Below are 22,285 nucleotides of genomic sequence, written 5' to 3'. Positions count from 1 at the left end.
GAGGATAGATCCAAATGATAGAGTCTGCCTTCCTGGCAGCAAACCAATTAAAACTGCTCTCAACGTATACTTTTTCAGTCATGCTATAGAAAGGTAGACCAATGTTTTTGTTGCAGCTATAAGACTATCATATAAGACAACATCGTTATCTAAGTAACACAAAGAAAACAGAATACAAGGGAGAATTAAAACAAATTTACAATAAGAGTGTATTTCCTGTGGAGGGAAAACTTGCAGCATAACACCTGCACACACACTCTGCAGCTTCTTTTACCACTACAGGCTTCTGTAAGAGAGAACCAAGTTCAACCAAAACAAAAAAAAAAGTAGAAGGCAGAACAAGACTTCTGGATTCCTCAAGGAGAACTAAGTGTAGCAAAGAAACCTTTAAAGAGCCTAAACAAATCTTCCTCAATAGTTTAAATTATAGATGACTCCTGTGTCTTTAACTTCCATATGATCACTCACTTTCACCTCAGTTGCCGATGTCTCCCTGACATCCCCAGCACTTGCTCTGCCAAAGCAGAATGTAGTACAATAAAAGCCAAAGTCAACTAGCTGGATTTGGTGAACTGAGAGGTATCAGGCTGAGCTGGTTTCAAGTATTCAATCCTGTGGAATGATACGGTCACCAAAACAAAAATATTGTTCATTTTAACGTACTTCTGCAGACAGTTTGGAATGGCAAATATCCCACATTTAGGCAGCTGTGTCCCACTCTAGGGGATATGCAAAACAGAGTGTGCAAACACTATCTTGTTCTTTAATATGCAAGATGAGGCAGAATTTTTTGTATTAGGAAAAATCAAACTTTAAGTTCCAGGCTTTTTAATCATGTTTGTTATGCACCAATTACTACAACTATTTTATTTTGTGATGCTATGTTAAAATGCAAAGGTATTGATACATTTTTAACACTGGAGTTCAGTAACTGGAAACTTGGCATTGTTCTTCAATAATTACTTGAATTAAGGCTAAATTGAGTAACTACTAGAGCCCAGGCTGAGACCTAACTCCCATAATCTTAAAACACACTCTTTCCTCACAAATCATGATGTGTAGCTTCTGATGAGACTGTCCCAAATTATTTTTGAGTGATCACTGGTAAATAAAGATCCTTCCACTTGTGTATTTCCTTTTATTTGAAGGACAGCTGAATCCATTGTTAATAGCTACACTGGAAATACTTTTAAATGAGATCTTTTAACTAACTTCTGAAGTTACAAGACAAAGAAAAAAAAAAAGGTCTAAATGTGCTGACTCAGCTTCCACAAAAGAAAAATATGACTATCAGTGATTGAGTCATTTTATCTCTGCCTTAAAATAAGGGAAATCAAGCAAAGAGAGTGGCAGCAGCAGCTGGAACCACGTGCCTATGTCCAAACACAATTTATTCATAAAACTTGAGGAAAGCACAGCACAGCTGCAGAGCAATTTTGAAAAAAAAAAAAAAAAAAAAAATCCACAAGCCCTTCAGAACTGATGAATAATGATGCTACTGAGGAAATAAGATCTGTCAGGAGAGTTAGAAACACTCAAGCCTAACAAGTGCTTTTTTTTTTTTTTTTTTTGAGGCTGAATCTTCACATTATAAATGTTAGTTGCTATGGATGCTGGTTTTTACTTCTGATACTTCTTCCTTCCTGGTTACGGGAATACTTCCTTCTAAAAAAACCTCTGCAATTTTAAATCTGCTTAAGTTCTGTTAAACCATAACATGCTTTCTTTAAAATATGAACACTAGAAAGCTGGCTGACACTTCTGAAGAGGTGTGGTGGGCGAGTGAATATACCCATGTCCAAAGCAGCCTAACTCACAAATACATTGCACTTTTTTAAATTCAGAAGCTGCCACCTACTCTCCATTTTCTTCAATCTGAATATTGCCAGAATAGCAGTACCTGTCGTTCTTCATCTTTATGTTATATAAATTCAGCAGAGATGCTTTTCTGCACCTTTTTCAGACAGTGAGCTAAAGCACAGAGAAACCATCTATGACGCAAGAGAAGACTCTTAATCCAGGTTCCCTAATCCAAATCAGCCAAAACTAGTGAAAAAGCAGTAACCAGGTAGTAACATGGTTAGGAGCTGAAGTTTCAACCATAAACTATCACCACTATTACTTTAATTCCCACTAGGCAAGCTAAGAACAGGCTCTTCCTTCCACTTGTCCCTCAACACAGACTTGCCTTTGATGACCTGTGAAGACCTCCTTGTCTGAAGCCACATAAGAAGATTAGGTTGCATCACCTAGAGCAACCCAGGCTGGCATTCTGTCAGCCAAGACAGCCTTCCACAGGGCCAGTTTAGTTCTCATTTTAATGCACATGCTTTCGAACTATTTCTGGCCACTGCAGAGCATCTGCAATTAGGACAAACTGCTTCAAGCTCCATTTCTGATACCCACTGGTAAAGAACAAGGAAAGGCTGCTCCTGGAATTTACACTCAGAAATGTTTTATAGCTGTCGGGAGATTAAGAACGTCCTTAGGGCAACACGCCAGTCCATCAGGCAAAGGGACTGAACTTCCAGTCTGAGGAAGAGATAAATGCACCTGCATTCAGCTTGGCCACTGGCTGTGAAGTCAATTCACTCCGAGTCAGATGCGTACAGGAGACAAAATTCATGTTAACTACTGCATAGGTACACAGAAGCATATAAATGAAAATTAACCCTTTTAAATTGGTGGTCAGTTACGCTGTAGCAACTGTTAGATTTTGCTACTGCAGTAAACTTATGTTCTTAGGAAAGAAGTGTGTAAAACATTTAGTAGTTACGACCAACGCAATAAGTTTCTACATAAGTGCATTTGTAATGTATAAAAGCAGTAATTAAGTACTATAAATACCTACACATCATCTCATCATACATTTCATACTGTGTAAATATACACTCACTAGTTACCATAGAAATAAGATAGCAGTAAACACTACTGGAGTCCAGTGGTTATGGTTCTGCTAGGCTTCATTATTAAATCTTTTCTTTAAAAAAAAGTATGTCTGAAAGAAGCGCTGATGACACTGATACACATGCACAAAAACCTCCTTGTTCTTAAGCATTTCAGGAATCATTTACATAGCAAAACCAAGAATTTTATTCATGAAAGAGTTAAGGAAGACCTTCCAAATGAAGCTCAACTTGGTTGGCGATATATCAAATCGTTAAACCCAAAAAATAAGTAACACGGACAGAATAATTTACCTTTTCACCTTCTTCACCTTTACTACCCGCAAAGCCACGTTCACCCTAGAACACAAAATAAAATAAAAATCTCAAATACAAACATTTTCAAATAATTGCATTCTTTAAAATAGCTTTATTGCACTGAATTTTTATTATGGGATTAAACCAGAAGAAATCATTTGAATAATGATTGTCTCTCATGCAAAAAGGTGTGAAACCTCTACAAAAAAATGACATGGGTTTCCACAGTTTTGTTGATTAACAGTAGTCAATCATTTTTCCATTCTTCTTGGCTTTAACAATTCAGAACTATTCATTGATGCCAAACCTGCTCATTACAGTACTGCTGTTCTTCTGCAGAACCAGTTTTAATACATTTATTCCTATTAATACTTTCATTTTAATTTTTAAATATGACTAGTCAGCTGTGAAGGCCTCCAAAACACAAAACAATTGAGAAAAACATACAGATACAATTTACTGAAAAAAACCCTTATTCCTTTCACTTTGAAAACCACATCCAATTACCCAATTATTAAAAAAAAAAAACCCAAACCAAACCAAAAAACAGAAGGGGTGAGTTTTGAAATATTAATTTTAACTCAGCTTATTTCAGCAGATTGAATTCTTTATTGGATGATCTTTCAATAAAAAGACCTATCATAATGCTCTTCCAGCTCCAATCTGATAATTTATAGCTCAGAAAAAGATCTTAATGTACAATCTTACTATGTTAATGTCTTCGTCAAATAGCCTGCTGCCTGGCTATAGTATGACAAGACTAACACCCGCTTTAGATCTTTATTAATATATACTTGTATGTTTTGTGAGACGTACAGCAGACACACAGCCAAAATTATATACTTGTAGCACAAAAACTACCTAATAAAAAACCTCCAAACATTCTCTGTCTCCCTCAAATCATCTAGCAGGAGATGGTTTGCATGTCTTTGCCAGTCTCTAGAATTCAGTCTCACTGCCTCAGTACAACACACATGATTTTTACAGGTCTAAAGATGAAAAGACTAGAAAATTTCCAAAGTAAAGCATATAGTGTTTCCTAAATTACTTTCAAAAAATTAGAATGAGCAACGTCTAAACATTCTTTCACCCTTCAAAAAGTGTCATTTCCTTACATAGAAGTCTAAAGTTTAAGTGAGGTTAACTAGAACAGCAGGCTACAACTTGCAAAATTTCTAGCAGCATTTTGTCAAATCTTTCAACTCATATAGCATTCATGTACTACACATCTGGGAATTAAATTCGAAGCTTTGGAGATGTGCAGATGTATAGATTATCAAATAGTTCTGGACTATTTGGACTCAGCCTACAGTGGCTGCTTTTTGTTTGTTTCTTTTGGCTGGGTGACTCATGCAATCAATAGCTTAGGGTTCAATTTTAGAAGCACACCCAAGGCAAAGCACGGAAAATGGGATCTAGCGAAATAACCTTCTGTACGTCCTCACCGAAAAATGAGCGGTTAACTACTGAAATAATTTCTGAATGTATGCAACTTCTGTTCTGCTTATCTAATTTCCCTTTCTCATGAAAGGTTGGACCAGATGATCTTCTGAGGTCCCTTCCAACCTGGGTTTTCTATGATTCTGCAATTCCCATTCTTCTCCAGCTGTTGGACATACAACACAGCTAACATTCATTTTTGACAAATTCCTGAAAGCCAAGTGTTTTCTTCATTTAGCTTTCCTATTTGTGAGACTACATATCCTGTCTTTACTCAACTCCCAATTCATTATATAAAAATGATTCTTAGACAGGGTCAAAATTTCTCTGGTTGTAGCTTGTGTCCATTGCCTCTTGTCCTTTCACTGTACACCTCTGACAAGAGTCTGGCTCTGGCTCCTCCACACCTCCCTTCCAAATCATCTCATCTGAAGGCTGAACAGGCCCAGCTCCCTCAGCCTCCCCCATACATCATGGGCTCCAAGCCCCTGGCCATCTTGGTGGGCCTCCACTGGGCTCGTTCCAATGAGCTGCTCTTTGTCCTCTCCTGGGGAGCTCCAAACTGGACACAGAACTCCAGATGCGGTCTCACAAGTGCCAATCACTCCTCCTGATCTGCTGGCCATGGTCTAAAGCAGCCCAAGATGCAGTTGGCCGCCTCCACCGCAAGGGCACCCAGCAGGACCCCCAACTCCTTTTCTGTAGAGTTGCTTTCTAGCAATTTGGCACCTAACCTGTACTGTCGCATGAGACTATTCCTTCCCAGAGGCAGGACCTCACGTTTGCCTTTGCTTAACACTTCATGAGTTCTGCATTAGCTCATTTCTCCAGCATGTTGAAGTCCCACTGAATATCATTCCTGCCCTACCTTCCAGTGCACTGACTACTTCCCCACATCTGATAACATCCATGAACTTGCTGAGAATCCCATCATCAAGGATATTAATAAAGACACTAAATAATACTGGCCCCAGTATCACCCCATGGGGGATGACACTAGTTACTAGGTAGCAGTTGGACTGCATAGCAGCTATTGCACCTCTAAGTCCAACAAGCCAACCAATCTTCCACCCACCTTATTGTCCATTTATCCAGTCCATATCTCACAGATTTGACTACAATGTTATGACTGGAGACTGCACCAAAAACCCGACTGAAGTCAAGGTATACAACATCTACTGCTCTCTCCTAATCCACACAGTCATCTTATCAGAGTAGGCAATCATGCTGGTCAGGCATGATTTGTTCTTGGTGAATCCATACTAGCTGTTCCCAGTCACCTTCATGTGTCTAGAAATGCCTTCCAGGATTTGCTATACAATATTTCCAGGGAAAGAGGTGAGGCTGACTGGTCTGCAGTTCCCTGGATCCTTCATGAAGATGAACGTGATGTTTGCCTGTTTCCAGTCACCAGAGACCTCCCCCTAGTCATCATGATCTTTTGATAATGAGAGAGGGCAGCCTTGCAGTGACACCAGCCAGCTCTCCCAGCACCCCTGCATGCATACGTTTTGGTATCTTGCAAATGTCCAAGTAGCTCAAGTGCTCCTTAACACTCTCTTCTCCTTCAGTGGGCAATGGTTCATTCTCACACACTCTGTGAGGAGGGTTAAGTAACCTCGAAGGCCTGAGGGCAAACTTTGTTAGTGAAAACCAAGGCAAAAAAGGCATCGAGTACTCTCATCCTTTTCCATGTCCCCTACCCCATTAAGCAGTGGGTCAACATTTTCTTCAGCCTTGTTTTTGCTACGAATGCACTTAACACATGCTCTGGCAATGTTGCTATATTCCTACTGGGTAGCTCACCCCAGCTTCCACTGTTTACTTTCTTTTTGCATCTGAGCTCAGCCAGGAGCTCCTTGTTCATCCATGCTGGCCTTCTGCTATACTCGCTCAACTCCCTGCACATCAGCATGGGCTGTTCTTAGGATTTTAGGAAGCTGTCCTTGAAGATCAACCAGCTGGGCTCCTTAGGCCTTAGGACAGTCTCGATCACTCCTTGGCCTCTTTGCCATGCTCAACAAACGTAGCTCCTTGAAAGTCTCCTCAAAGGTCTTCTTTTCTAGTTCCCTGAGCATACACTAGCTACCTGCTAGACCCTCTCTGGTTTCTCCACATCTCTTGAATAAGTGAGGGTGGAAGACGAAGACCCCTCAAACATGATGCAGCACACCAGATGCAGCACCACCAAGCAAAGGAGGGAAAATATCTTCCCCTGATCTGCCAGCTGCAGTTCTACTAATATAGTCCAATATGTGGTTCACTTTATTCCCAATAGGAGAACACTGTTGGCTCGTAATTCAGCCTCATGTCTACCTCCAGGTCCTGTTCAGCAATGCTGCTGCTCAGCCAGTCAGTTCTCTGCCTGTAGCAATGTATGGGGTGATTAACAAGTTTCTTCTTTTTCAGAAATACAGTCTAAGTGTCCAGATTTTTTGCACATATTTGAATTTTTAAAAAATTATTTCCAATTAAAGAAAATAAGAAATACAGTCAACAGAAAGTGCAGAGAAAGAAGTTTATGCAATTTCCACCTGACAGCATTAAAAAATATAACAATGGTAGCCACTGGTAAGTTACTTCAAAGAATTTGAATGTTGCAGAAATAAAAACGTGAAAGTTGCAAAATAAGACATTTATGACTGACTTAAATTCTCCTTTCTGTGGCAGAATTCTCACATTAAATTAGGCAAAATATTTCACACAAGCTTTTTCATGGACAATCACTGCTCGTCTTGATACTCACTGCAGGATTGGTGATCTGATTTTCTGTGTTTTAAAGACTCCTGCAGTACAAGTCAATGAGATCCTGGCTTTGAACATACAAATTGATAGATTGTGGTAAGCATGTTGTGGAACTCAATGCTGGCTACCTCATCTGCAGAAAATAAGTTCCTTCCTTCCCTTCGTGCTATATTACAGGAAGCATCCGCCCTAAAGATACACAAATCAGCCCTTTGCATCAAGGTCATGCTGCAGAACACTTTCTTGAAATTTTAATATGAACAAAATAATGATTATTTTTGTGTAGTCCCTTAATTTGTGGAAGCAGCAGAACTATTTCCCCTATAATTTTCTAAAAGGAATTAGCTGGACAGACACATGTGACATTAAGATTTCATTCCAAATACTTGTTAAACACAGCTGCAATTAACACAAAACAAAATCTGACCATGAAAAGAGTCAGGCAACTTCAACAAATATTACCAGCAAGGCCTATAATACAGATGTCTCTTTTTGCAAGTTCTGGCCTTCCTACAATATTCCACCTCTGGAGAGGAGCAAAAGATCAAAATGGAAGAGTGGAAGAAGCAGTGCCATCCCTCATCTCATTTTGCTGAGACAATGAGACTCAAATTTCAAATTCTTGAATCTGCTATCTTGTGGCTGGTAAGATCTGCACAGTTCTGAGACTTAGGCGACTGCTCTTATTGCAAAATAATACTGATGGGCAGGTTTGTGCCACCGTACCACATGCCCTTTCTCTTTTGAAAGAGAAGCTAATAGTAAAGTTCTTCTGTCACATCACACAACTCAGAAAGTGAATATGTAATTCAAGTACGATTTATGTACATATTGGACAGCTAGCAAAAAGGATGTTGAGAATGAAAATACATAAAATGAGACTGGTTGGTTTGGTTTGGTTTTTTTACCTTGGAACCAGTAAGACCAGGCATGCCAGGAGCACCTACTAAGCCAACTTCCCCCTGAAACAAAATGTACATAGCCATCATTTTACAGACCTAACTCGTGACTGAGCTAAATTCAGAGAAACAGACATCTAGACATGTATTGCTTCTCATTCATTTACTACAGAACAGCTAAATTGATTTCTAGGGTTGTTTGTCTGTTGTCTTCTATTTGGTTAAAATACATTTCACTTTCAAAATACTAGGCAATTAACAATTAAAGGTTATCTAATTATGCAGCAGATATAGCTGTAGATTCCTTCAGACAACTGGACAACAAAAAAGATTAGAGAGTTTGGTTCACGTGAAAATCTTTTTAAAGTTTTATTTCAGGCCCTGATTCAGAAAAAAATACTTCAGAAGACACTTGCATACTAGCCAAGTACCTAAAAATCCCAACAAGGGTGCCACAGCCCCCACTCTCTCCCTAATACCTATTAGGTGCTTGAGCCCACAGGGATCTACACTTAAACCATTAGGTCCCACAGGGAGTAGTACGTACGAAGCTGACTGCTGGTTTCATTTCTAGGCTCTGCTCAAAGGGGAGTTTCAGATCTTCCCCCCATCTCTAGAGGAGTCCCAACCTACTCAGCAGGAAGAAATGCAGTTCTTGGTCCTGTGCAACCAGGCAGACAAAATCTGTTGCTCCTACTTCCTAAGTGAATTTTCTGTGTAAGTTGCTAAATTACTGCCTCGTCTACCCCATGTTTTAAAAGAGCAAAAAAGCCACCTGTACGTTGACTGTTCATCACCCCCTGCCCCCCAAATTATTTTCTCCTTGCACTGCCCATGAAAATTAAGAATCTGATTTGGGTTTGTAAATTCCATTCAAGAAACCAGATGCTTAAAAGTTATGCTCACCAACTGAGCATAAGTACAAAGAAGCACCTTGTTAATAAAAAATGTTTTTAAAAGGTAACCATCCAAGCTGCATAACATGGTAAACTTCATCTTCAATATCTGAATAAGGACTAGTTGAGCAAAAGAAAAAAAAAATACATCAATAGCTCTCAGTTGAAAGCTACAGACAACTCAATCCTGCATTTAATATAGGGCTTTCCAAGGCAAAGGTACAGTTAAAAAACTAGTAATATCTCATTTAGAATTAAAATACAAAATATTGCAGCAGTTTCTTTTTCCATTCCTTCTTAGCAAAGCGTGTTAAACAATTACAGACCTAGTGAGAACCAGGCTCTGCCACTCAAAGCTAAGAACCACCGTCCATTTACAGATTCATGAAACATGCCACCATGAAGTATGTTAATTTTGGTCTTAAATCTAAAGTTACCGAGCTAAGTTCTGTTAGAAGAATTCATCCGTGCTCATATGACTTCAGGTGAGAGTTTAGGAGACTTATTAAAGGAATCTAAAATCAAATGCTTTCTCCATTCCATTCATGGCTCTTAATTCCTTGACAGAAGTTTGCCCTAGTAATTTGCACACCATCCAATTCAGTTTTCTAGCCAAGCCAGAATTCAGCAACAAAAGAAAGTTTTGAAAGCTCACTCATTTGAGTCCAAGCCAAGCAGAAGACAAATGCCGCACAGATGCAAAAAAAAGAACAGAGACAAAGGAAAAACTCCAGTCTCTCTTAACAACAGAAAGAGCCAATAAAAGAACAATTACTCATCAAAATGATACAAGTAATTAAGCAAATAAATACAAAGCACTCATGATACACAACAATTAAAATACAGCTTAAAATAGCTTGTTAAAATGGCATATTTCTAACTCCACTCATGGCACAGTTTGCAACATCTTCCTTCCAGCTCCTCTCTGTAAAAATAGATGCTAGCGTGCTGGGGAAAAATTCTAATTAATCAGTACAAGTAATACTTAGTCCTTCATTTTCTCCAGATTTGCAGTGTGAATTCAGAAAAACTCTTCATAATCTAATAGTTACCAGATACTAATACTTCATCTTGCCTGCTATATTGGATCACTGTAAACTAGAAAAAACACACACACACACATTCACTGGTTTTTTTGTGGAGACAAGTCATAGATGTTTTGCCTTGCGCTGTTTAATCAGTGTTCTACAAATTATTATCCCTTCAACACAACAATGCAGAAATAACCTCCTACATCAATACTGATTCTTATTAAATCTAAAATTATTAACGTTGTGGTTGCTTTAACTACTTCGGAAACGTGCAGTGTATTTATAATCATGGTTCTTAATGTATTTATCATTTATTGATTTTGCAGTTTGTAATAGCACTGCAACACCCTATAAAATTAGAAATTCAGTTTATACCTAAAGGTTTTCAAGATAGAATAAGATGCTTTGTATCTGTGTACTCGGCAAGTTCCTTAGAATGCATTTACATTAATTTTTATACCTTGACTTCTACAATTAGCTATTTTTTCCCCCTAAATAGGAGACTTTCACATTAAAAAAGATATTAAAAAAAAAAATAAAAGGAGAGGCTATCTTAACATACAAGTATGTGAACTTTATTAAGTGCACTGGTTACTTGTACTACCAAACAATATGGTGCCAAAAATGAATTAGGCATCACATTAACTAATCACTAATTAAAAAAAAAAAAAGAGTTGAGAGAAACTTATATCAATCAATTGGAATGCGTTTTGCTATTTGGAACATTTCTGGCATTAACATGATTTATAATGGCACACATGGTGGAACTTTGTGAGAGTCTCTTCAAGGCTGGGAAAAAGAAACAATTACTGTAAAATACTTTAAGCATTTTGCAGATATGATTCTGAAAAATTTAAAAAAAAAAAAAAAAAAAAGCCAGAAAACCACCAAGCAGCAGTCAGATGCTTCTCCGTCCTCAATATGAAAACCAAACATTTTTCCTTTTATTTTTAAATTTACTGGGGCACTGCCAGGAGCTTGATTTACAGAATAGGCTTGGTACTCCAGGGTTATTAGCAAGGAAACTCATCTTGTTAGAAGTAAAATCAGCACAGTCAGACACTACTTACTGTTTTGATAATTTATGGATACGTGCCTTCCATTACTCTGAGTATGCCAGACCCTTGGAATAATCTAATAGCCCGGTGTTTTAAAATGAGGACAACTATTTTTAGCATTGCAGAAATGGAGCGGAATGTTCAACAATGTACTGTCAGGGGACTTGAGCAGCATCCTCCCCTGTGGAGCACGTACCGAGCCAGTCCAGAGCCACCAGCGGAGCCAGAGCTTCGCCTTTAACGAATAAAAATCCCACACCAATTATACTCCATTATATGACACCTTCCTTAGCCTGCTGGAATATTTCCTTGTTTCTTTAAACAGGCTCCTGTTTATGGTTAGGACCACCTGACAGAATATTAATCACATGAAAATATATTCAGCTGATATTTACTAAGACTCGCCCCGTGAATCTCCTGGATTAGTCACGTCAGGAAGTTTCTGTTAAACGTTACGACATTTTGGTTTCACTGCATCTACTGATCCTTTTGTTCCCACTTGGTTACTGCTGAACTACCAGTATTCCCTGAGTACTTGCTCAGTCCTCCTTGATACAAACTTGACCCATGTGAGCAAGCATAAGATCCTCCCTTAAAAAAAGACTTGATGAAAAAGTGCTTGTGACAGGTAAATGGTTTGTTTCCTTTGCTCTGTCCTGCTTCCACAGCAGCCCCCGCAGAGCAGGTACGCCACGGTTTGGCCAAGTGGGTGAGGGCTGGTCAGAGGATTCTTGTGTCATTGTGTCCTAGTAATCAGGGCTCCTGTGGCTTTTTTATGTAGCTGCTCAGGAGAAAGGCAAATTAGAATAACCCTACTGTTCTCATTTGCACCTCATAACATAATCGGAGTTCAGGAGGCATCAATTTTTCCTCATTCCCAACCCTTCCTGATACCCGCCTTTGGGACAGCTCTGACTTGCCCATCTGTTCAGGCAACTAGGCGTTAATACACTCCAAATTAAACAACACTTGAAAATTTAGGTTTTGGTGCTTTGCATGCAAACTAATGAATCAGCAGCCAGAGGCAGCTCGGAGCTTCAGAGAATATGGCCACAGGGCTCCTTACTCCAGCCTGCATTCTCTTTAGTTGGCATTGTTTCCTTTTTTGCTATTAGCATGTCTTAAAAAGCACGCAACTTGCACAATTTGTATATTCAAATACATAAAGCACCCATATTTCACAAATAAAGTGCATGAGTCAAAAGTCTGTTTCTATATTTTGCTCCCACAAATTATTTTCACACAACTTGAGAAGTCAGAGAAGTTGTTCTGAAAAACCCAAGATGAAAGGATCACTCAATTCATTTTCATGCATAACTACAGGCCAGCATATTGCTTTTTTTTCCTTTTTACTTTTGAAAACTGGTAACGAACTGACTGAAGCCTTTATGATAGATGCCAAGGAGTGGTTTTTATACAGTCAAAAAAAGTATCAGCAGAAGCAGAGCCTCTGCTGCCAGTAGGTGTTCTTTCTGCATTTGGCAAATAAAAGTGGTATTCACCATTATCGCATGTCCTTGAAGAAGTGACAATTGCCGCCTTCTTGACCTTCTTCATCAACAATCACAGAATCACAAAACCATAGAAACACTTAGGTTGGCAAAGACCTTTAAGACCATCAAGTCCAACTGTAAACCTAACACTACCAAGTCCACCACTAAACCATGTCCCTAAGTGCCACATCTACATGCCTTTAAATACCTCCAGGGATGGTGACTCCACCACTTCCCTGGGCAGCCTGTTCCAATGCTTGGCAACCCTTTTGGTGAAGAAATTTTTTCTACTCTCCAATCTAAACCTCCCCTGCCACAACTTGAGGCCATTTCCTCTCATCCTATCACTTTTTACTTGATAGAAGAGACCAGCACCCACCTCACTACACCCTCCTTCCAGGTGGTTGTAGAGAGCGATAAGGTCTCCCCTCAGCCTCCTTTTTTCCAGGCTGAACCACCCCAGTTCCCTCAGCCATTCCCCATAAGACTTGTGCTCCAGGCCCCTCACCAGCTTCGTTGCTCTTCTCTGGACACGCTCCAGCACCTCCATGTCTTTCCTGTAGTGAGGGGCCCAAAACTGAACACAGGACTCGAGGTGCGGCCTCACCAGTGCCCACTACGGGGGAACAACCACCTCCCTGCTCCTGCTGGCCACACTATTTCTGATACAAGCCAGGATGCCATTGGCCGCCTTGGCCACCTGGGCACACGGCTGGCTCATGTTCAGCCGGCTGTGGACCAGCACCCCCAGGTCCTTTTCCACCAGGCAGCTTTCCAGCCACTCTTCCCCAAGCCAAAGGCACATTTCCAGTCACCACCCCTAAATGCCACTGATTTCAAACAGAACAGAACTGGACTGCAAGGAACTAAACACCAAACAGAGGAGAAAAATGAAGGCAGAAGGTATTATCAGCACATAACCAGGACCTTGGGTACTCTGGGTGTAGTTCCTCGGTTGTGACAGGAAACTCGTTAGCCACTCAGGGCCCGGAACGATGGAGCTTTACAAGCCAGGGGCAAGTTCTAGGCAATGTGGAAGAGCAGTGGAACAGGACCACTTCTCCTCATTTTGCCTCACTGTGTCCTAGAGCCTGAGGGCCTTTGCAATTTTTTCCTCTACTTTTCAGCCTGAGTCAAATGACTCAACTAACAGCTTTTTTTAATGGCCCACCACCCAGATACATTCCTTAGGTAAGATGGGTAAGAAGCACACTATACTACATAAAAATGGATAATGTTAATTTTTTTTTTTTTTAGATTGTTATTTGAAAATGCAGTGCAGACATGAATTAAACATGGGCTTGAAAACAATCCAGTTCCTTTGACCTAGAACATGATACATAGTGTAAAGAAAATGCAAACAAAAACCATGAGAATGCTTACTGTAGAGTACTTGCAATTGGCAAATAGGCTTCTGGCTGCAAAAGGTTCTCAAAGATTCATAATGTCTTATGGATGAACAGTTTAGAAAATTAAGCCTAGCCAGTTGGATACTTCTATCATCTGAAGCAACACAGTAGGAAAAATTTTGAAGTAATCTTATACTCATGGACAACTGACAGATTTTTATAACTATGTTTTTTCCCTTACAGTAGACCTCTCGAAAGAAACATTGCCTGACTTACACACCACCTATTGATTTATTGTTAACCCAACCATAACATGGTGTTAAAGCGAATCTAAATCCTATTAAAGTTTCAACAGAACTGGAAATTCATCTAATTAGCCTTGCTAAAATACTATTTGAAATGCAGTAATGTTAAATATAAATTAAAAAGCATTATCCAATATTAATGAATTGCCGAGGTCTTTTCAAAATAATAAAATATATTATGACCATTATATTCACCATAATAATTGGAACCCTAAGTATATATTAGGAAGGTAAACAGCATTGGTCAACCTCTCAGATGTCAGAGGCATTTTTAGTCCAGGAATTATTATTATTATCATCATCATCATCCATTTCCATAACCTGAAGATTCAGGAGGCACTTTCTTAGCTGGTACAGATGTCAGTTTACACTAACAAAGATCTGTCCCACAGACCATTAAACACTATTAAGTCTAATGTCTAGCCACACAGATATGAAATGAAAAAAACAGTAGCAAAGCAAGGATTTATGGTGAATCAACAATAAATAGACCACATATAGACTGGAATTTCTAATCTAGGAACTAGCTCAGATGAGTACTTTTTCTGAAATACCATATTGTTGGTGTGCCTGTGTAGCTGCAAACCTCCTATCAACTACTGATAAATAGAGCAGTTCAAGATACAGTTTCCATGTCTCCATTTACACTCGGAAGTTTAAGGCTTTCCCAGGAAATATATCTCCTCACTTCAAAACCAATGCTTTCTGACATTTGATGTCTTTTAGAGACGGGCTAGCGTTTGGATGAAGAGGATATACGGACCGTGTATCTAGGACTCCAACAGACAGTTCCCCACCCATGAATTGGGCGTCAGCGGATCTACCATCAGCACAGGAGCCCCAGGAACTGCTCCCTGAAGTTAACCCTCCAGGTGTACCCCATGACTATAAATTCTGAGCAGCCTTGTGGGGAACAGCAACATCTCAGCTTAGTAGGGTTGTAACTTTTCCTTTCAGGCCCTTTGCTTAACCTCTTTGAGGCTTACTAGTCTACTCCATATCCCACATCTGGGATGCCTGACAGAAAGAAGCTAGTCCACTATGCAAGGGACACAGGCTCTCTCTGCATGAGTTTTTAATCATCCTCTCACTAAACCCCAATGTTTATTTAGAGAATCAACACTGCTCTGACAGCCATTTCTCCAACTGCATTCCTTTCTCATTCTTCCAAGGTTCAGCAGAAGTACTGCCAGTACACTATATTCTACAGGGCGGCATTTCTTCTGGCTATTTTACAACACTGACATTATAAGCCTGTCACTGCAAAGAGTGACGCATTTTTGTTAACAGTTCCTGAAGTCTCACCTTCTTCCATCTCATGGGCTTGATACCAGAAAAGAAAAATGCTCAGACTAAAGTATGAAGAAATGGGGCAAGGGAAGACAAAGTGGCCATAGTCACCATGACATTACACATCCCACCAGCTAAGACCCTGAAAGTTCACATTAATCAAAGATGATTTGTAAGAGCATCCTGATAGTTTACTATTTCCACTGCTGGTTTTGCCAGCAGAGTTGCTATCACGCACTGACTAACAAATGCCACAAAGATCATAATTTCTTCCACTCAGAGTTATTAAAACAAAACAAAACCCCCAAAGTGGAATTAAATAAACAGGCCACCATTGAGACAATCTCTCTCCCATTACACAGTGTGCTGTTATGTAGCTTACAAGAAAATCAGTAAGGAATAGCATTGTACACTATTTATTCTCATCTGTTAAGCACTTTCGCTCTTCCCTCGCAGCCTTGGGTGCGTCTCTATCAATACCGTATGCTCCTCTGGGCAGGGAATTTCTTTTACTCCAGGCTTGTGCTACACTGTACAAGAAAGTCCCAAGACCTTCTCATGTTATGGGAAGACACACGAACACAGAGTTTAACAGCTATACCTCAGAAGTCTGGCATTCTCCTTCCATGCATACTCTCTAAGAGAATTTTCATTCTAAGATATGGACAGCTAAATAAACATTTCTTGAGATCTTATTGTCAATAGCTATAAATAAAGTGTTGTGCATCTTCCACATGTAAAGGTTACAGCTTACAACTATTAAATAAAGTTAACTATGGATTAATTGCTCCTATTTAGTGTCTGTCTTATTACAAACTAAAACTATAGTATCTTCATTTGTAAGGGAAAATCAGAACTGCCATTCACAACAACAAGGGAGCACAGTGAAAGGAATATTAATTCTGAAGAAAAAGCATCAGCTGACTAGCTTCTCAGTATCTGTAAAACAAGAAAAAAAAGAAAAAAAAAAGAAAAAAATCTGGCTTGTGTGAGGTACTTGTTAAATACAAATCAAACACCTGTCAACCAGCTGGGCCGCGTGTGTCACTGCTGAGCCATCTGCAGAAACACACCCTGCGCCAGTTGCTTTACTTAGCGTGGCCTGGGAACAAGAATCCATTAGACAGAAAGTCAACAGTGGAATTAGCAGCACTTTTTCTTTTAGTGCCCTTCCACTTACTTGTTTGACTTCTTGTGTTTCTATTTTTGGGAGCCTCATGCCAGAGCAACAGTGCTGACTGCTGATTAGACAAGACTTGGCCCAGCCTCAGCGTGTCACATTGATTTAATCGATTCAGACTTGAAACATGCAGTATGGATCTTAGGTGTTGATAAATACTGGCTAGCAGTGGGAATTAAAAAAACCCCCCACATTCTGTTTCACAGTGCTATGAATGATTTTACTTTATGAATAAAAAGCAGTTTTTATGTCCAAGAACTTAGTGTCTACGAATTAAGAAAAGCAATTTACATGGAATTTGGAATATAAAACCTACATTATAATTTTTAAGGTTTTTTTGGAAGAAGTATATTCATTGACATTGAAAAAGCACATTTGAGCTGGATTTATTTAAATAATTCTATGACTAATAAAACTCACCCACCAAAAAAGGGCAAAGAAGAATTAATAGTTAATAGGTCACAAGTCACAGCAGCCAACAGTATTATCTATAACCTCTGTACAATTTGTACTACGTATAAATTTTCCACTGCATGAAGCTAAAAATTTTTTTTTAAAATCTCTTGCACTACTTGTAATAGAAGTTGTTAGCCAGGGAGAAAATATTGTTACATATAAATTAAATGAAGTACAGTAACGTTAAGTTATCCATAATTATCCTAATATAGATCAATGATTCATCAGCTCCAAAATCTAGTATTTGGTGAAATCCAACACCTAATTCCTCAAAATATTTGGTGAAATCCAACACCTAATTCCTCAAAAGACGACAAACAAAACTAAGCAAAACATGTCAGACAAGCTGTACAATGCTGCAGTACAGTGAGAAAGTTTCTTCCTCCCCAATTAGTCCATCTCCTGCAACATGCTGCTGCTAACTTTTATAACGCCAAGTCTTGTAATAATGTGTATGTTTCTTAAAGCCCTACTTTCTGATGAGATGTGAAAAGCTCAGAATATTAGTTTCAAAACCTGCGGTCTCTAGCCCTCACAACTAAAGGAGAAAAAAAAAATAAAAAAAAAAAATCTGTGTGCCACAGAAACCTCACAGAAAGAACCCAATCAATATAATTCACGAACAATTGAAGAAGAATCCTCAAGCCTCCCCCTGCCCTTTCGAAGTCCGTAGGTCCTGACTGAGGCTTTTCAAACACAGTTAAGAATCCCAGAGCCAGGCAGGCTCACAGCTAGAGTATTCATGACTCTCTGATTAGGGAACAAAGAGCTGCATTTAATGACTGCATTATTTCACAGCCACATTATTTTTTACTTCCACGTTACACAACACGCTAACAAAAGCCTGTCCTGCATGGCAGCGTGCCACCCTCAGTTTTGCTCCCAGCAGCCCAGACCCCTATAAAATGGACGGTGACCTCTGGTTTCTTTGGCCACACCTCACATCACAATAGCGGCCGCTGCACGCCAGGCCCCCGTGACCAGCCACGTTCTGCTGGTTATTGCCGTTACTTTGCAAATACCAGAGGGTATACCCTTCCACCCCGGCTCTTATCTCACCAGTGTCACTCGCCTGAAGGAGCCCACGGCTTTGATGCTGAGCAATACAAGCATTAGCGTCTGGCTCCCAAAACACATTTGAGCTTTTGTTCTACTCAATTGCGCTAATCTGATTTTGAGAGAAACCACAAGAGGACAGAAGACAATGCCACGACTTTCCTCAAATGGGTTAGCTGACAGACTGAAGCATAATTTCTTTTTTCCTCAAAAAGCAACAATTCTTTAATAAAAAAATGAAGTCTCTGCTCACCAACAGCTACACAACCTACAGTGGTCACTAGCACTGTTCCCTCCAGAATGGAAATAACACCCAAGCAGTGTCACTGCACGCAAGGTAATTTGATTCCACGGAGCTTTCGATTGAGAACCGAACTGAACTGCTGTCGTTTAGCTTTAGGAATTGAAAAACCAGGGAGCTGAACAGTTCCTGGAGTTGTGAACTGCAAAAATCACCTAATAAGGCAAAAATAAGTCAGCACAGCAGACAGCTCTCTGGAATCAAATTTATGATCAAAGGCTATTCAAAACACTTCCTTGTAACACTAAGGAGAGAGCGAGAGCAAGCAAGCAAGAACTATACATGCTGAAGCAATGAAACAAGTTTTGGAAAACATAATGGTCTGAAGTGTATTTGCCCAGTAAGGTTTTTAGAAAGCACATTTATACATCAGAAAGTGATTGAGAGCTACTGTTTTCATATACATCCATCTCTTAAAATCAGATGTGCGTTAATTATAATGATATCACTGAAAACAACAACAAAAAAGAATACAAAACTCATATCAAAGTTGTTGCTGTAATAGATGGTGTCCAACTGCCTAATTTCCAATGGCCAGCAATTCTCAAACCCAAGGCTTTAAACTTAGTGGTAATAAAGTTTCCCATTGGAAAACCACTGTCTGTCTTTTTTGAGGCTAATCTATTAAGTTGTTTACCCATAAAAAATTAGTTTTTAAAAATTTGCACCATATTTCCTATTAAAATGTTGTTTCAGCTTTACATTCTTACAGCTCATAATTCTCCTACTTTGAAAAGCTTTCTGATGTCAAATACTTTTTCCTATATTAGTGATCATACTCTTTTTATCTCTGTGGGAGACTCCAGAGTAAAGCACTACAAGGATTTTTCAAAAGCTGCATAACTTGCACAATTTATGCCCATACCTGATCTAAAAATATTGAAATATAGCTGATCAGCAACGCCAGGAGCTCAGAAATTGGATGGCACTGAATGAAAGACAGACAAACTGAGTAAGATGGCTTTAAGCAGTACCTATCCAGTGCTCCACATGCATTTTTGGAAGCTTTCTCAGAGATGCTGATGAGCTACTTCGGAAACATCCTGACCCCTGTCAAGGATCTGTACAGCACATGAAATGTGGAAGGCACTGTGTCCAGAGATCTTTCGAGACAGCTGCAAGGAAAAGACTGCATTACCGTAAGCTCAACACCAATGTCTCCTCAGATTTGTGTATTTGCATGAGTGATTGATGCTCCAGGAGCATATGCTGAACTGGCATAATAGGCCATATATCCATGGCTCTTCTGCAAAGTCAAATAAGCCTTGGAAATTTCTAGACCGAGTTTCCATAGTCTAGCTGGAGCAATGGGGAAAGCAGGTCTATGGTCACAAGGATCTTCATGATAACGCAATTTGATTTGGATGTACTTTTAACAAGTTTCCGGTTGTGCATTTTATGACATAGCTGGCCCTGAAGACCTGACCCTGGAGTAACTCAGTATGGAGATGGGTATTAAAAGCATCTCTGAAAGTAATTTGAAGTCACATGCTATACTAGCATGTCATTTATAATTTTTTTCCAAAATTTTAAGTTAATGTATAAGATAATGTAGATATATTTAAATCATGTTGGAAAACAAAGCACTGGACATTTCTAAGCCATGTTTTATATTGAGCTTCTGAATTCAATGTCCTCTAAAAAAAAAAAAAAAAAAAAAAATCTTATAATGCAGCAGTTTTCAAACTCATTTTCTCAGGTACCACTCTTCCCACCAGGCAATGCAAACGAGGCTGTTCAGGAAGCGTTAACATGCTGTTTTGATGCAGGCCACATACCACAAATGCTATCTGTATCACGTTCTGGGAACCATTTTACTAATAATTTCCTTACCTGTACCAAATATAAAGAGAACCCTATTACAAAAGGGTAATCAAATTTAACAAGAATAAAAATCATCAGGTTAGGTTTCAGAGTCAATTAAGACTGAAGACAGCACACTGAAAATGGACTTGAGAAAACAAAGTTACAAATAACCATCTCATAGAGGTAAATGAGAAAAACACCACCACAAACAGCATTATATATTCTAGTTCAGTTATCTTCAAGCTCACAAAATATGTTAGTTCATGTACACTTTGTTGGGCTATCATCACAAATACATGCAAGTGAACAAAAGAAGGAACAATCCTTTTACAGATACCTACTACACAGTTTCACGTAAAGCCAGTCTCATTTTCATGACTCTTGAAGTACAAATAGCACGCAAACAGTTGGTAGAGCTCTTGAAATGTACACTCAGTTTTTTTTCTCTAGTCTGACTTGGAATAGAAATGTAAGTTGTGTAGTGATAAACATTGTTTTTATTCGCATAAGCATTTCTTTCTCCTTTCAGTCTGTCTAAACTGTTTATTTTTTCAATACACTGCGGGAGCACCCATACAGCGCAGTAGTAAATGCACAGCTTATTGAATATGTCACTGCTTCTTCATGCTTACTGTGCAAAACCAGGTATTTTTAAAAGCTTATGCAATATATTTAGTATTTTAGGATGTCTTTTCATAATCTAGATTGCAAAAAATTAGTGAAAAAAACTACAACAGTAAAGGTAAGCCGTTTGAAAGTCAAGTATTAAAAGTGAATGGTGTTACAAGTATTTCACAAAATGTAGTTCAAGAAACATAGATGCATCATCTCCACCACTGTGAATTGTATTCCATGAACCATAAGAAAGCAATTACTATGGAGGTTCGGATAAAGGGGAACAGACAATAACAGTTTAGTTTGGTAAGTCTTCTGAGTTTTCTGAATTACGTTTCTGGGTACGTCAGTTTTATTTTTCAGAACGTAGCGACCGAGAAAGAAGAAAAAATATTTTTGTAATAGAAAAAAATAGACAAGTATGGAATGGTCAAGAACAGAGCCAATTATTCACCTTCAGCAGCTTGAGTCCTTTGAGCCTTGCTGCCATCAGCATGTTCTCAGAAGCTTAAGAGATTTTTGGCTAGCAGGACCCGTAATACACACAAGCCCTAACTCCCCAAGAGGCTTAGTACTTTGTATCAAAGTGATGGCAACCTATCTCTCAGAACCAGGAACTCTCCCACTAAACTTTTTAAGTACGCAGAGATTGTCCATCCCCTAAAATGTGATATGCCAAAACAGTTGAGAGGTTCATCTTGACTGCTGAGGCATAACAGACCAGCAAAAAAAAACCCCCAAACCCCCAACCCCAAACAGGACTACATCACCTAGCATCCAGGACATAAATAAACTTTTAATTTGGAGCTTCATTGTCCTGGCATTATAGACCCAGAAGCAAAGAGAAGGAAAGGACTTGAGTTATTCAGCTGAGTGACACAAGTAGTGCAGGAAACAGTAAAATCTCAACTATACAGAGGCAAATCAAACCCAGCTTGTTCGAGTTTACAAAAAGCTCAGGAAAGGAAAGGGACAGATGAACTCCCTGTAAATGAGAACAAAAAGATCTGGTGGGTTTTTTTGGTTCCCCTCCGCTTCTCCTCAGAAAAGGTCTAAGAACACATTCTTAAGGCTGGAATATTTGACCTTCCAGTCATGGTTCAAAGCGGACACCTCCTTAAGTTGTCCAACTATTTGGAAGGCCTAGAAGGATACTACAAAA

The 22,285-nt window shown here is 39.2% G+C and overlaps 1 protein-coding gene across 6 annotated transcripts in view; it reads right to left on the bottom strand.

Moving 5' to 3' along the window:
• Window positions 1–22,285, bottom strand: part of COL19A1 (collagen type XIX alpha 1 chain) — a 207,534-nt gene that overhangs the window by 129,232 nt on the left and 56,017 nt on the right. For 4 of the 6 annotated variants that reach the window (XR_011328356.1, XM_069804592.1, XM_069804597.1 and 1 more), the window contains 2 exons: window positions 8,297–8,350; window positions 3,201–3,245 (listed from right to left, as the gene is read on the bottom strand). The exons of 1 other annotated variant lie outside the window; for it this stretch is intronic. Coding sequence is in view for 4 of the 5 variants with exons in the window: in XM_069804592.1 (XP_069660693.1) it covers window positions 3,201–3,245; window positions 8,297–8,350 (99 nt within the window). In the remaining variant the exon portion in view is untranslated. The remainder of the gene's footprint in view (window positions 1–3,200; window positions 3,246–8,296; window positions 8,351–22,285) is intronic. One more of the 6 variants, XM_069804594.1, reaches the window with a different exon arrangement.

Source organism: Haliaeetus albicilla, chromosome 17 (genome assembly GCF_947461875.1).
Source record: "Haliaeetus albicilla chromosome 17, bHalAlb1.1, whole genome shotgun sequence".
Taxonomy (NCBI): domain Eukaryota; kingdom Metazoa; phylum Chordata; class Aves; order Accipitriformes; family Accipitridae; genus Haliaeetus; species Haliaeetus albicilla.
This window is presented reverse-complemented; position numbering and strand designations above follow the sequence as displayed.